This window comes from Anser brachyrhynchus (assembly GCF_964034855.1).
Source record: "Anser brachyrhynchus genome assembly, chromosome: 2".
In the NCBI taxonomy this organism is placed as follows: domain Eukaryota; kingdom Metazoa; phylum Chordata; class Aves; order Anseriformes; family Anatidae; genus Anser; species Anser brachyrhynchus.
Window position 1 is genome coordinate 159,497,310 of NC_137695.1, and position 11,498 is coordinate 159,508,807.

Sequence of the window (11,498 nt, forward strand, 5' to 3'; positions counted from 1 at the left end):
TTGAAGCAGATATTTCAAAGTTTTATTGTATAAATCTACAAAAGGCTTTGCTACAATAGCAAATAAAGTGTAGCACTATTCTATTGACAGGTTCTAGTGGCTTGGTGTGATCTTGTAACTCCAACATGACACATGAGGAATAACTGCCTGATACAGTCAGATCTAGGGCAAGTGATGTCGGCTTACAAAGACCTTTTGGCTTCAACCCCTATAACCTGTAGTGATTCAATGAGTTTGCCTTTTGTACAAGGTTGTTTGAATTACTAATATTTCTAGTAAAAATAAAAACTCTAAAGTAGTTTTGTCAGAGTCAAATGTAAAATTACCTAAGGAAAAAAAAAAATCTCCAGTGGTTGAAATCTGCTAAAGTTTCACAGACACAGCACATACACACTTCATTCACGTGACTCTACCCCAGGAAAACAAACTACCAGTCCTTCCTGGAGAAGCTGGTAATATAAACCAGGGTGCTACAAGTAAAGCTCCAATCAGCTAGGAGCAATAACTGAAATAAAACCAGCCAAGGGCGTTCAGTTGTGCACACTCCACAAAGTCAGTGGAAAATGTACAAAGCTCAGGGCCATATAATCAAGTAGTTCAGGCAGGATAACTCATAGAAAAGGCAGGAAAGTCTATGGACATTGAAAATACCCATTGAGGCAGTCAGGTCCCTTGAGAAGGACTGTGGAAATTAAGCACCTCAAAATCAAACTTCATTTTGACCTTGGGATGATACCTATGAAGTCTGCTTTTACATGGTTTCACATAATTTTCTGGTCCTGGACATTTTTGGCTGAGCAATGTTGGAATGTGCATAACGTCCCGTTGGCTTGGTTCAAACACAACAAAACTCCGCAGAATTTGGTTAGGTGGATCTGATCGCTCGACACATGCACACCCGCACTGACGCGCACACGCATACCCGGGACCCTTGGCTCTGGAAGAGAGAGGAACCAATGGATCCCTTCAAATGAGATGTGAACCAAAGCTGTCTTGCAAAAAGGCTTGGTTCAACTCACTCGAGCTGTTGTCTCTCGTGCACCTTTTGTTCTCCCTGGGTCTGTATGGAAGTAGTCATGCTAAAGCCACCACAAGAGCACCGCTTCTTGCGGTAACTGTAGCCCATGCAGATCCAGGAAGCGCCTGCTGTCTCACAAGTGTCCCTTTTGGCAAGACAGCTGGCCCAGTTGTGCAGGCTCAGGTAGTTCAGACAAGCATCTGGACCCCAGGATGCTTCTCCGAACCTCCAGAGCTGTTTGAGGTTTGAAAACTGATACCCGCATGAAATGAAGTGACCCTCGACTCAGGAAAAATGAGTTATAGCCTTAACAGCATGGAGGGTTCGTAGCCTAGGGAGGGTCAGTCATTTGGAAAAGTTAATCAGGAAAGTGTTTTTGTTTTAATCTGATAATCTAGTGAAGATTTCTTTAGGTGAGTCCCAGTGGCCCCAAACTGCAGAGGTATGGCATCATCTCAACAGACAGTCAGTACAAGTCCAGCATCCTTGCTGTCCCCAAAGCCCAGACCTGGTTCTCTTGATTTATCTTTTCTCTTGGTTTCTCTTTTCATTCTCATCACTTTCTTCTGTTCTTGGACTAGTTGGACCAGCTCAGCCTTTTCTTCACCCTGTTGGAAGTGGCTCCCACTTTCATTCCGGCTCTCAGCATCTTGAATACAACATTGCACGGCATGGTTGGCTCTTTGGTGCATATTTTGCCCTCTTGTCTTTCAGCAGCACTTGCTTCTCACTTGGGAAAGCAGGTGTCTTGGGCACAGAGGAGGAAACTCAGCAACAGCAGCAGGAGTCTCTGTTAGAAAAAAAAAAATGGAGCAACTCAGGTTAGATTTCCAAGGTCTACAAAGAAGTTCTACAGAGAATACTGGGGATTTTTCTGGATATAGGTTAATATTCAGCTCGTGTGCCCACCAGATGCCTGGGCCTGGAGGTCCCACTAGGCAGTGGTGTCTAAGGATTGCCAGAGGTCCAGCAGAAAGGAAGGCAGGACAGGCTCTGTCCCCAGAACACTAATCACTGGGGCTGGTGCTTGTGTTCCTACATTAAGCTGAAATCCCACCTATCTGATTGTGCCAGCCCCTTGTAGCCATCGGGTATGAGGTCCCAAGACCAGCCCAGATATTTGCACCTGGGATATCCCATATCTCGCCTGAGGACACTGGGGAGGGTAAGAAAGGCTCTCAGGGGTAAGATGGGAGGTAATTACCTGTGCCAGGCTTTCATTCAGGCAGGGAATCTGGCACTCGGCAGCTGGGGATCCTAGCAGCAGGTCCCATGTTGAATCCTTGGTTTTGAAGTCTTTTCTCTTTGGCTTTCCTTCCGAGTCCTGAGCACCATGAAGTGATTTCTTCTCAGAGGAGGCTCTGAGTGAGTCACTGTAATCAAGAGAAGATAATGTTTGTAATGCAGGGCCAGCTCATCCTCAGCACTGACACCCACTCCTCCACCACTCATTCCCAGGTCATTCGTGAGAACTGCTCCCTTCTTTCTGCAGACACAGCCACTGCAAGCTAACTCACTCTGAAAAAGTGAGGGGAGAGCCCTCACTCCTCCTGACACTGACTCACTTCTAGGCAAGGATGCAGAGCAGAGGTTCATCTCCTCTGGGCTGTGAATAGCCCTGTGATGTGTTGTCACTGCTGGGCACTCAAGCCCATGGCTTCATGGGTCAGTTCCTTCCCATTCCCTCCCTATAGTAATTAGAAAATGTAAGATGCTGTCCTGTTTGGAAAATTTTCCTATTCACTGTATTTTATTTCCCTTTGGTTGTCCCTCCCTTTTTTCCTCCATGCCCTAGTCTGCCACTTAAAATGCTCCTGTCCCATGTATCCCAGTGCAAGGATACCGCTGGACAGGCTAAGACTAATTTGGGCCTGAGGAGTGCAGAGAGGACAACGTCAGAAAGTTGTCTTACCTTCAGCCTCTTGGAAGGAGGCATGCCAAAGGCCTTCTAAGCTGCCGGGGTCACACGTTGCTGCTGTTGTAGTGCCTGGGACATCCCAGGGACACTCCTGTCGCTGCATCCCTGCTGTACATCTTGCAGAGGTGTTGCTTATTTGGTCTGGTGGTGAATGCAGATGATGCTCAAGATGTGTCCAGCCTCAAGGGGTTTTGAAGAGCCAAACTTCCTGCATCTTACAGCAATTTCTTCTCAATGTCCTGCCATCAGGCCTTGGTCAAAGCAAGGTGAATGCTGAGCATTGCTTTCTCACCATGGAAAATGTCACCGAGTCCAAGTCCATCTCCATCCATGGCAAAGGGGCTGTCGTAGAAAGTTCTATGTGAACAGGCAACTCTCTGTCCTCAGATGACAGAGGTGCCAGGCTTTCCAAGAGCATTTGAGTCTGTCTGTGAAAGCAGAAATTCTTCTTCGTGATACACAGGCTGAGGCTGTGCTGGGATACACAGCTCTTCTCTTCACTTTGATTTGCTTTTATATGGCAAAAGTTCCTGTTGTCTCCACACATCAGCATGGACGCGATTTGCTGCTCTGGGGATATTTTGCTCTGAATTTTGGCTGTGTTTGTTTGTTTCATTCAAAGTATAAGGATTTGTTTCCTCTAACTCCCCCCCACCCTCTCAAAATAGCTCTGGTGTTTGCTTTCTCCACCTTGACACCCTCCCTTCTCTGAAAGGAGACAGGTTCTCCCTTCAATAAAATAACCCAGAATTTAATTTGAAACTCTGTTTACTGCTGAATGCACAGTGTAATGTGCAGAGAAAGGGTGAAATTTGCTACTGCACTGCAGTAGCCTTGATTGGAGTGAGCAGAAACTAAGATAAGGAGTAAACCAGCCTCTTGGGAGGAAAAACATTAAAGCAGGTATTGGGTGCACTGAAATTAAAAACACTAAACATTGCCCAGATTCTTAAGGTTTTCATTTCCTGAAGTCATAGGATTTCCTCTTAATTAAACAAAATAAATAAATAAATAAAATCTTTTATCCTTTAAAGCGAGACAGAACAGGAGATTGCCAAGTAAACAGAAGCCCAGCAGTAAATTAGAAATGGGTGAGGGTCAAAAGAAAGATGTCCTCTCAGAACCTCTTCACGAGAGGGAGGGGAGAAGGAGGAGAGATCCAGATGGGTAGGAACCCTCAGCCAATAGCTGCACTCGTCAGAAGTCCTTGAAAGCCGCCAGTGCCAAGCGGCTGCTTCTGAAGTTGGGAATTGTCTCTGGTTTCTTGTCATGGGTCTTATAAAATTGTCCGTCCCCCACAGTGGTGCAAGCAGCATCCCCGGCACCACCGTATGGCGTGGCTTGGGTGAGGTGGGCAACCACATCCTAAGGTTGCCTTTCCCCCTTCGCCTCCCTCCCCCCACAAGCAAAGTTAATTCCTTTGCTATGGGCTGTTGGACTGAGCACACCTCGTGTTGCGGCTCAGCCGGAACCTCTCTCCAAGGAGAAGTTTCCTAAATACGCCCCCTTCTCCCGTTCACGTAACCCAGATTGCCATCTCCGTTGGACTAGCTCATATGACAGTAGCTGGAGGGCTAGGGGGCTCGGGTTGTGTCCCATTGCTGGGCACGGGGCTGGCGGTGGTTGAGGGAGGCATGCTCTCAACAGAGTCCCCTGACTGAATTTCGGGGGTCCTCTGTGGGCTGGGCTCGTCAGAGTGGTCCATGTTGCCTTGGACTTCCTTCCCTCTTTGGATCAGCTGCTCTAAGGTCTTGGGCAAGGGGTAACTCAAGAAGCGCTTCAGTTTGGGCTGGAGCGTGCCTACCACGTACTGGATAATCTCCTCCTCATCAGCATCAACATACAGCGTCTGGTACAAGTCTCTCTTGCGCCAGAGGAACTGGTCCAGAGGCTCGCCCTCTTTCTGGGGTAGATCCAGCTCCCTTTTGATAGCATCCCTAGTCAGAGTCCCCTCGCTGTACTGCAGGAACTCCTTCTTGAACTCAACCCAGTTCTTGACAGAGTCCTGTTTGTATTCCCACCACTTTTTAGCTGGGCCGTTCATGTGGTTCTGGATCTGAGACAGCCAGTACTCCTCTGTCCCACCCACCTGCTTTAAGTATTCCTCCAAGTGGCTCAAAAACTCCCGGGGATCCTCAAAGACTTGGGTCTCCACTGGGGAGGCTGGAGCATCCTCCGACACAGAGACCCACTGGTAGGAATCGTGTGCCTGGGGGATGCTGGGCATCTCCCCAGGAGGAGGGGTCAGCGCATACATTTGGCTCATATCAAGGGCATAGTCATAAATCTCCCCCTCGCTTGGCCTTATCTCTGGGCCTCCCACCCCAACGGACACAGTCTGCTTGCCATGTTCCCCAGGGCAATATTTGCCCCCCATGGACTCCAGGCGGTCTGCCCACTTCTCCAGACGGAAAAAGACCTCCTTCCAAACATTCATCTCTCTCTTGACCCATCTCTCCAGATGGGCAATGGTCTCCTGGCACCTGGCCAGGCAGGCCTTGATGGACTTCTTCCATCTCTGATTATCGGTCGGGACGTGGTCCTCTAAGTTGTTCTCTAACTTCCCCACTGATTTCTGCAAGCCCTTCAGCTCGCGCTCCACCTGCTTGGAGACCTCAGACAGGAGGTGCCGGTGGGTCCTCCTGACGTGCTCCAACATTTCTGCCCTGCATTTCCCTATCTGTAGGATCACATTGGGCTTGTTGGCCACTCCACGGTGCCCCTGGAAGGAGTGGATGCCCGCGTTGGTGACATTATCCAGCTGCATGGCTCCTACCGTACAAGTGTCAAACACAGAAGAAACTGGGTTGTAAGCCCCGGCACTAAAGCCTGCTCTCAAAACCCCCACTGCAACACTTCCCGAAAGACACACAGAGACTTCTAAACCCCCCTCAAAGGACTTTTTGACACAAACACAACCAAATCAGATATCACCGCAGAGTGAGCTGCTCGGTCCCCGTGGATCTCAGAGAGAGCTGTAGGCAAATTTCTCCCAGTGCCCTGCTGGAAACGCCTTTCTCATGTGCTCAGGGTGTCCCAGAGAGAGCCAGGATCCTCCAGGAATGAGGAAAGGAGTTGGCTAAGATGTCCAGCCCCAAGCGCGTGCCTGCTACCTGCTCATCCGGAGCTGAGAATCTCGAACGACGAAGAGTCCCCGCTCGGTTGAAACACACAGCGATGCACACAGTGGCTGGAAGCTGCCGCAAAAGAAAGAAAGAAAAAAAAAAAAAGAAAAAAGAAAGAAATCCTGATGATTTCTTCTCCGGTAAACTTGGCGAGTCAAAAGCGCTTTCACTAGAGATGCAAAGAGCTGCTTCTCTTCCCTGTCTGAACTGCCACTAGTCCAGGCACTTCCATCTACTTATACCCCGCACAGCTCAACATGTGGGTGGTGCCCTGCCTCCTCCCGCACTCTCGGCACAGCGTTCATTGGAGGAGAAGCGAGGCCGGTGTCTGTGGCAACCCAGATCTTGGCAGCCTCCCCTCGCTTCCCACCCCCTCGCGTACGCCCCCAGACTCGACGCGAGATGCACTTGAAAGGTGCTGGAGACAGTTGGAGAGATGGATGAGTAATCGCACCTTCCGCCTTTCGGATTGCAGGAAAAACACTTATTCATTCCACAACTATTTACTCAGCAAGGTCATCATTAGCATGCTTCCCCTGGCAGGGCTCGCAGGGGGGGAGATGAGGAGGAATTCGGTGTGTCACCCCAAGCCAGACACCCACGGGCCCCCCGCACGCCCTCACATGCATACACACACACACTGAGCTGCTCACTCCTATTGCACACGCTTGGAAACGGTGGTAATTCAGCAGGGAGAAAAAAAAAAAAAAAAAGGAGAGAGAGAGGGAGAAAAAGAGGAGGGGGGAAGGAGAGGGGGAAGCACTCAAAGGAGACACCTCAGGGCAAATTGGGGCACTCTGGACTTTCTAAACCACTGGTGGGTGGGAGTCATCCCCAGTGCTTAATTGCAGCAGACCGACCTCTATCTTGAGAATATTCGGTCAGGGAGGGGGATGGCATCCTGGCTTTTACACCGAATTAAATCCGCCCATCAAAAGCCTGTTCCGTACTTAGCTTGAATCAGATGCTTAATCAGTTAGCCAACCCACAAGCACAGATGAAGCCACATTTGTTCTCCGCTCTTGACAAAGCAGGAAAAGCCAACCATAAAAGGAGACCCGGGGACTTATATAAGCCAGAGATAAAGGATTCCCTAATCCGAGAGAGTTCCCCACCGGAACCTCCTCAGAGAGGTTCTGAGGACATCCGGGGCTTCTTGTTCCCTCCTGATGACAGTGACCGGAGGCAGCAGGATGCTGATTCATGGATATCACCTAAAAAGGGGTTTCATGCTCAGTGCCAGCAAGGAGGTGCCTTGCCTCTGCCTCAAGGTGATGGGCAGCGTGCCAGGCTGGCTTAGGATGGGTCCCCGCTCCTGTGGCTCCTTGCCACATGTCCTCTGGTGGGACTCCAGCCAGACTGGTATATGTAAAATGCAGAGGTGATGGGTGGTTTTTCAGTGAGGTCCTGCAGAAAGGGGGTGTCAGTGACCCCCTAAACAGAGTCAAAATAAAGTCCTCTGGGAGCTAACAGGCAGTGTTTAAGCTGCATGGTGCAAAGAAGGACATGAGGGACAGGGGGTCAGGAGTCCCTTGCTCCCCATATCCGTGTGCTACAGGAAAATGCACGTCTGCTCCCTGCCAGGTGATGTGGTAACAGCACATGGGCAAATACTTCTGCCATGTGGCTGTAAGGGGAAACAGGAGGGTTATTTGGGGCAGCAGCAAGCTGGCATAGAAGGGCTGTGTGGCTGGGTTAAGGTGGGGAGTGCCAGTGAGAAGGGAAGGGGACAAAATCTAAGGCTGGAAACCCAGGATTCCTAACCCAGCAGACCCTCCCAGTGCCACTTTATCCCACACATATCATGTTAGGAATATGACCAGCAGACTGCTATGCCCTCTGTCTTCCTTATTTTTCCACTTTCATCCAGGTTTCCTGATTGTAAGGGGTTTGTACATCTGTGTGTTCAGAAAGGGTCAGATGTGGATCATCTGCGGGTTTGGGATAGATCTGAAGCCTTTTCTGCTTGGTCCCTATACCCCAGAGAATCCTCCTTAAAACTGCCTTGCCTGTAAGAGATCACAGGAACTCAGAAAGACTGTGCAATCTGTGTATCTCTGGATTAAAGTAAGGTTGTTCTCCAGAAAGGTTTTCACCCAGGATCCCCAGAAATGGCCCTTAAGAGACTGACTGTGGATGGGGACAGGTTATAGGCTGGATTTAGCTTTGTAGGAAGACACGGTTTCAACCTCGGTTTGTACCATCAAATGCCAGAGTCTGGGATGAATTGGCTGTGAAAACTGCTCCACCATATCTGTCCCTTTCCATCCCCTGGTAATTTTTTTTTTTTTTTTTTTTTTTTTTGTCTTCTCCCTTTTTATCTTCTCCCTTAGGTTTCATGCTGGGGGGATTCACCAAGGTCTGAATGGCATCACTTGGCACTTAGGTCTGGTCACAGGATAATTAAGGCTGGAAGGGACCTCGGGAGGTCTTTAGCCCAGCTTCCCGCTCCAGGAAGGGTCAGCTACAGGGTCAGATGAGGTTGTTCAGGACCTTATCCAGACACATCTGGAAAGCCCAAGGGACAGAGATTATATAGAGCTCTTTGGGCAACTTGCTCCACTTAGGACTGTCCTCAGATGGATGACATTCCTCCTTACATCCAAATATATCTTGTTTCAGTTTATGTCCTCTCACCAACCACATCTGTGAAGAGTTTTTTTCTCCTAGATAACCTCCCCACAGATACAGGGGGAACACTGATTCTCCCCCAAAGCCATCCCTTCTCCAGGAGGAACAAGCTGGTCCCACACCAGGCACCGACAAGTGCTTCATCCCTGACCACCTCGCTGGCCTCTGCTGAACTTGGTCCTGTTGATTGATGTCTCGTACTGAGGGGCCCGAAGGTGGTTGAAACAGATAGAAATATATAGATAGATAGAAATACATCTCGAGTAGAGGCTGTTAGTGACTTCCATTGATCTCCTGGCTGTGCTTTTGCTCCCTTAGCCCAGGATACCCTATTTTGCTGCCAGGACACACTGCTGGATCATGCTCAGCTAGCTGAACCCCAGCACTCCTAGATCCATTTTTGATCTCCAGCCAGAGAGTCACTGCCAGGGACTCTTTATTCCCAGGTACAGGACTTTGATTCTGAATATCTTATCCCTGTTGAATATCAGGTTTCTGTTGGCCTTTTCCTCCAGCTTGTCCAGGTCTCTAGGTTCGCCTCCTCCTGCACCCTTTCCACCGAGCTGTCCTCCTAGTCTATGTGGGGGTGGTGGTGGGGGAGACCGGAGAGGGGAGGAGGAACGGGGGTTTTCCTTCTGGACCTGCTGGGGAATGTCTTGCTGATTAAGACATAGTGATAAGAATTTTCATTGTACTTCTAATTAAAGTAAAGTGCGTGGGTAGAGGAGGAGGAGAGAGGGGAGCCGGAAGAGAAGGGAGGAGGGAGAGCACTGAGAGCTGACAAGGAAAGGCAGTCTGAGGCAGACAGACAATTTCATGGTGCAGACAGACAATTTCATGGTACAGACAGACAGATGGGCATGGAGGAACACTAGCCATGGACTGGGGCAGGCTGGGAAGGAGGATTTCATTGCCACAGCATCTTTACCCTGTGGCTTCACAAGGAGACAGCCAGACTCCTGTTGAAATTCGCTGTCTGGTTAATTTCAGGCAGCTAATTTCAGAGGAACCAGCAGCGGGATGGCTGAAGGAGGATGTGGTCTGAGGTGCTTTGGGTTGTCACTGGATTTAGGAGATGAGAGGGGGCAAGAAGAAAGAAAAGAGTGGTGCCAAATGAGGAAGGGAAAGGGGGAGCACTGAGCAGGGATAATTTCCTCCAAAACATCTGAGCAGAAAGAAGGAATGGAGAGAAAGCAGCAAAAGCCACATCTCAGCTCAGCAGAGGTGCTGCCAATGTGGGTTGTCTCTACAGAGCTTCCTGAAGAGCGTTAAGGCACAGGAGATTAGGATCAGGCCCAAAGCATGAGGGAAGAGAAAGAGAAAAGCTGACAGACTAATTACAGGCAGACAGAGGAGCACATGGCAGTGAGCAGCCACAGAAAACCCCACTGCAGGGAGGGGGACCAGAAAAAGGGGCCACTGAGCAATAGCCAGCACTGCACCCTTCCATGGTGCCATCACAGCAAAGCTTTGCTGAGGATTCACTGCACCCAGAATTGGTGGAATTCACATCCCTTTGCTGCCCCACTTGCATGGATGTTTTGCCTTCCTGACTCTATCTCACGGCAGGACATGCCATTTCGGGGGGATGAGCCTGACCTGTGAGCCAGGTGGGTCAGTGAAATGGGAAGGATCTCAGGGCTCGGGGAAGTTTATAGGGCAGCAGAGTTATGCACTCCTTTAGTGTCTTATCCTCAAAAAGCTCTGCTGGGTGCTGTGTTAACCTACTGCAATGCCAGGGTCCCTCCCTGGTTATACACCATGCTGTGCACTGCTTTCCTTCTCTGAATCACTGTCTGGAGGGCCCCATCCTTAACCAAGGACTGTGTGAAGAGTCTAAAGTTAGAAGTCTGAAGGCAAGTGTGCAATTAACCCCATACTCTTTTAGGGACTTATTTCTTCCACTGGTGAACAAGGGATTTGCTGTCAACCTATAGCTGCTGTGCTAGAATTTTCTTTTTCACTTCCAGAAATGCCTTCTCTTTCTAGAAAGGGAAAAATAAATAAATAAATAAAATACAATTCCTCCCCTCCGCCTCCATGCCCTTTCAATCCCTATTGATCTTCCTATAGGTTACCACAAAAAGCTAGCCAGCCACTTGTTTCTCCGGTAGCAAAATCCTCAAGAAGGAAAGAAAACAAAGAGAAACCAAAGTATTGGTATTTTTAATATATATATATATATATGCATATATATATATATAAAACAATAATAATAGCACGTTTTATTTACACCACATGTCTCTATTCAACCACCTCCATCCCTGGAACACTTTATTGCATTGAAGCTGGCTCTCACAACGCAGAGCTTCGCTTTCAAAACACAGTTCGCGTCAGTGGCTTCATTGTTCCTGCCCGCCCAGCGCAGCCACCCATTGTCCTCCACGGCTGGGACCCACACGTCACATGCTGGGAAGGTCGGGAAACAAGCAGTGAGCTGAGGGCACTCTGCTATCAATATTAACAAAAATCATAATAATTATTATTAGTGCCACTCCTTCTGGTGCAGAGGACTGCGCAAGTTCTCTCCGTTTTCTTTTCCTCTGAAAAGCCCTCCTTTGTGGGGATGATAGAATGCTTTGTTTTTAGACTAAAAATATCTCCTGCCTTCTTTTTTTTCCCCTTTATTTAATGGGATCTTTGTTATTTTTGTTTCCTAACCGGGCAGAGGAAATGTTAATGAGTGCCTCTGTGTGCTGCATTTACCTCCTCAAGTGTGCCTGAAATTAAATCAAGAAAGTCAAAGAAGGCACCAGTATTTTCACTGTACAAACCTGAACTTTGGTGTTGGTTGTTAGAACCTTCA

The 11,498-nt window shown here is 48.8% G+C and overlaps 1 protein-coding gene across 2 annotated transcripts; it reads right to left on the reverse strand.

The window, feature by feature from the left end:
• ARC (activity regulated cytoskeleton associated protein) lies at window positions 1-6,275 on the reverse strand. 2 transcript variants are annotated; one of them, XM_080582133.1, is made up of 4 exons: window positions 4,485-6,273; window positions 2,931-4,374; window positions 2,223-2,391; window positions 1-1,808 (listed from the first exon to the last, which is right to left on the reverse strand). In XM_080582133.1, exon 1 carries the CDS (start codon window positions 5,701-5,703, stop codon window positions 4,489-4,491), a length of 1,215 nt encoding a protein of 404 aa, XP_080438259.1. In that variant the 5' UTR covers window positions 5,704-6,273; the 3' UTR covers window positions 1-1,808; window positions 2,223-2,391; window positions 2,931-4,374; window positions 4,485-4,488. The 2 variants fall into 2 exon arrangements, with proteins under 2 accessions (XP_080438259.1, XP_080438258.1); XM_080582132.1 differs by having other exon boundaries at window positions 2,931-6,275.
• Window positions 6,276-11,498: the final 5,223 nt, after the last annotated feature.

What these genes read in the sequence shown, in the direction of transcription:
- ARC (XM_080582132.1), bottom strand. Translation starts at nt 5,703, where the DNA reads ATGCAGCTGGATAATGTCACCAACGCGGGCATCCACTCCTTCCAGGGG.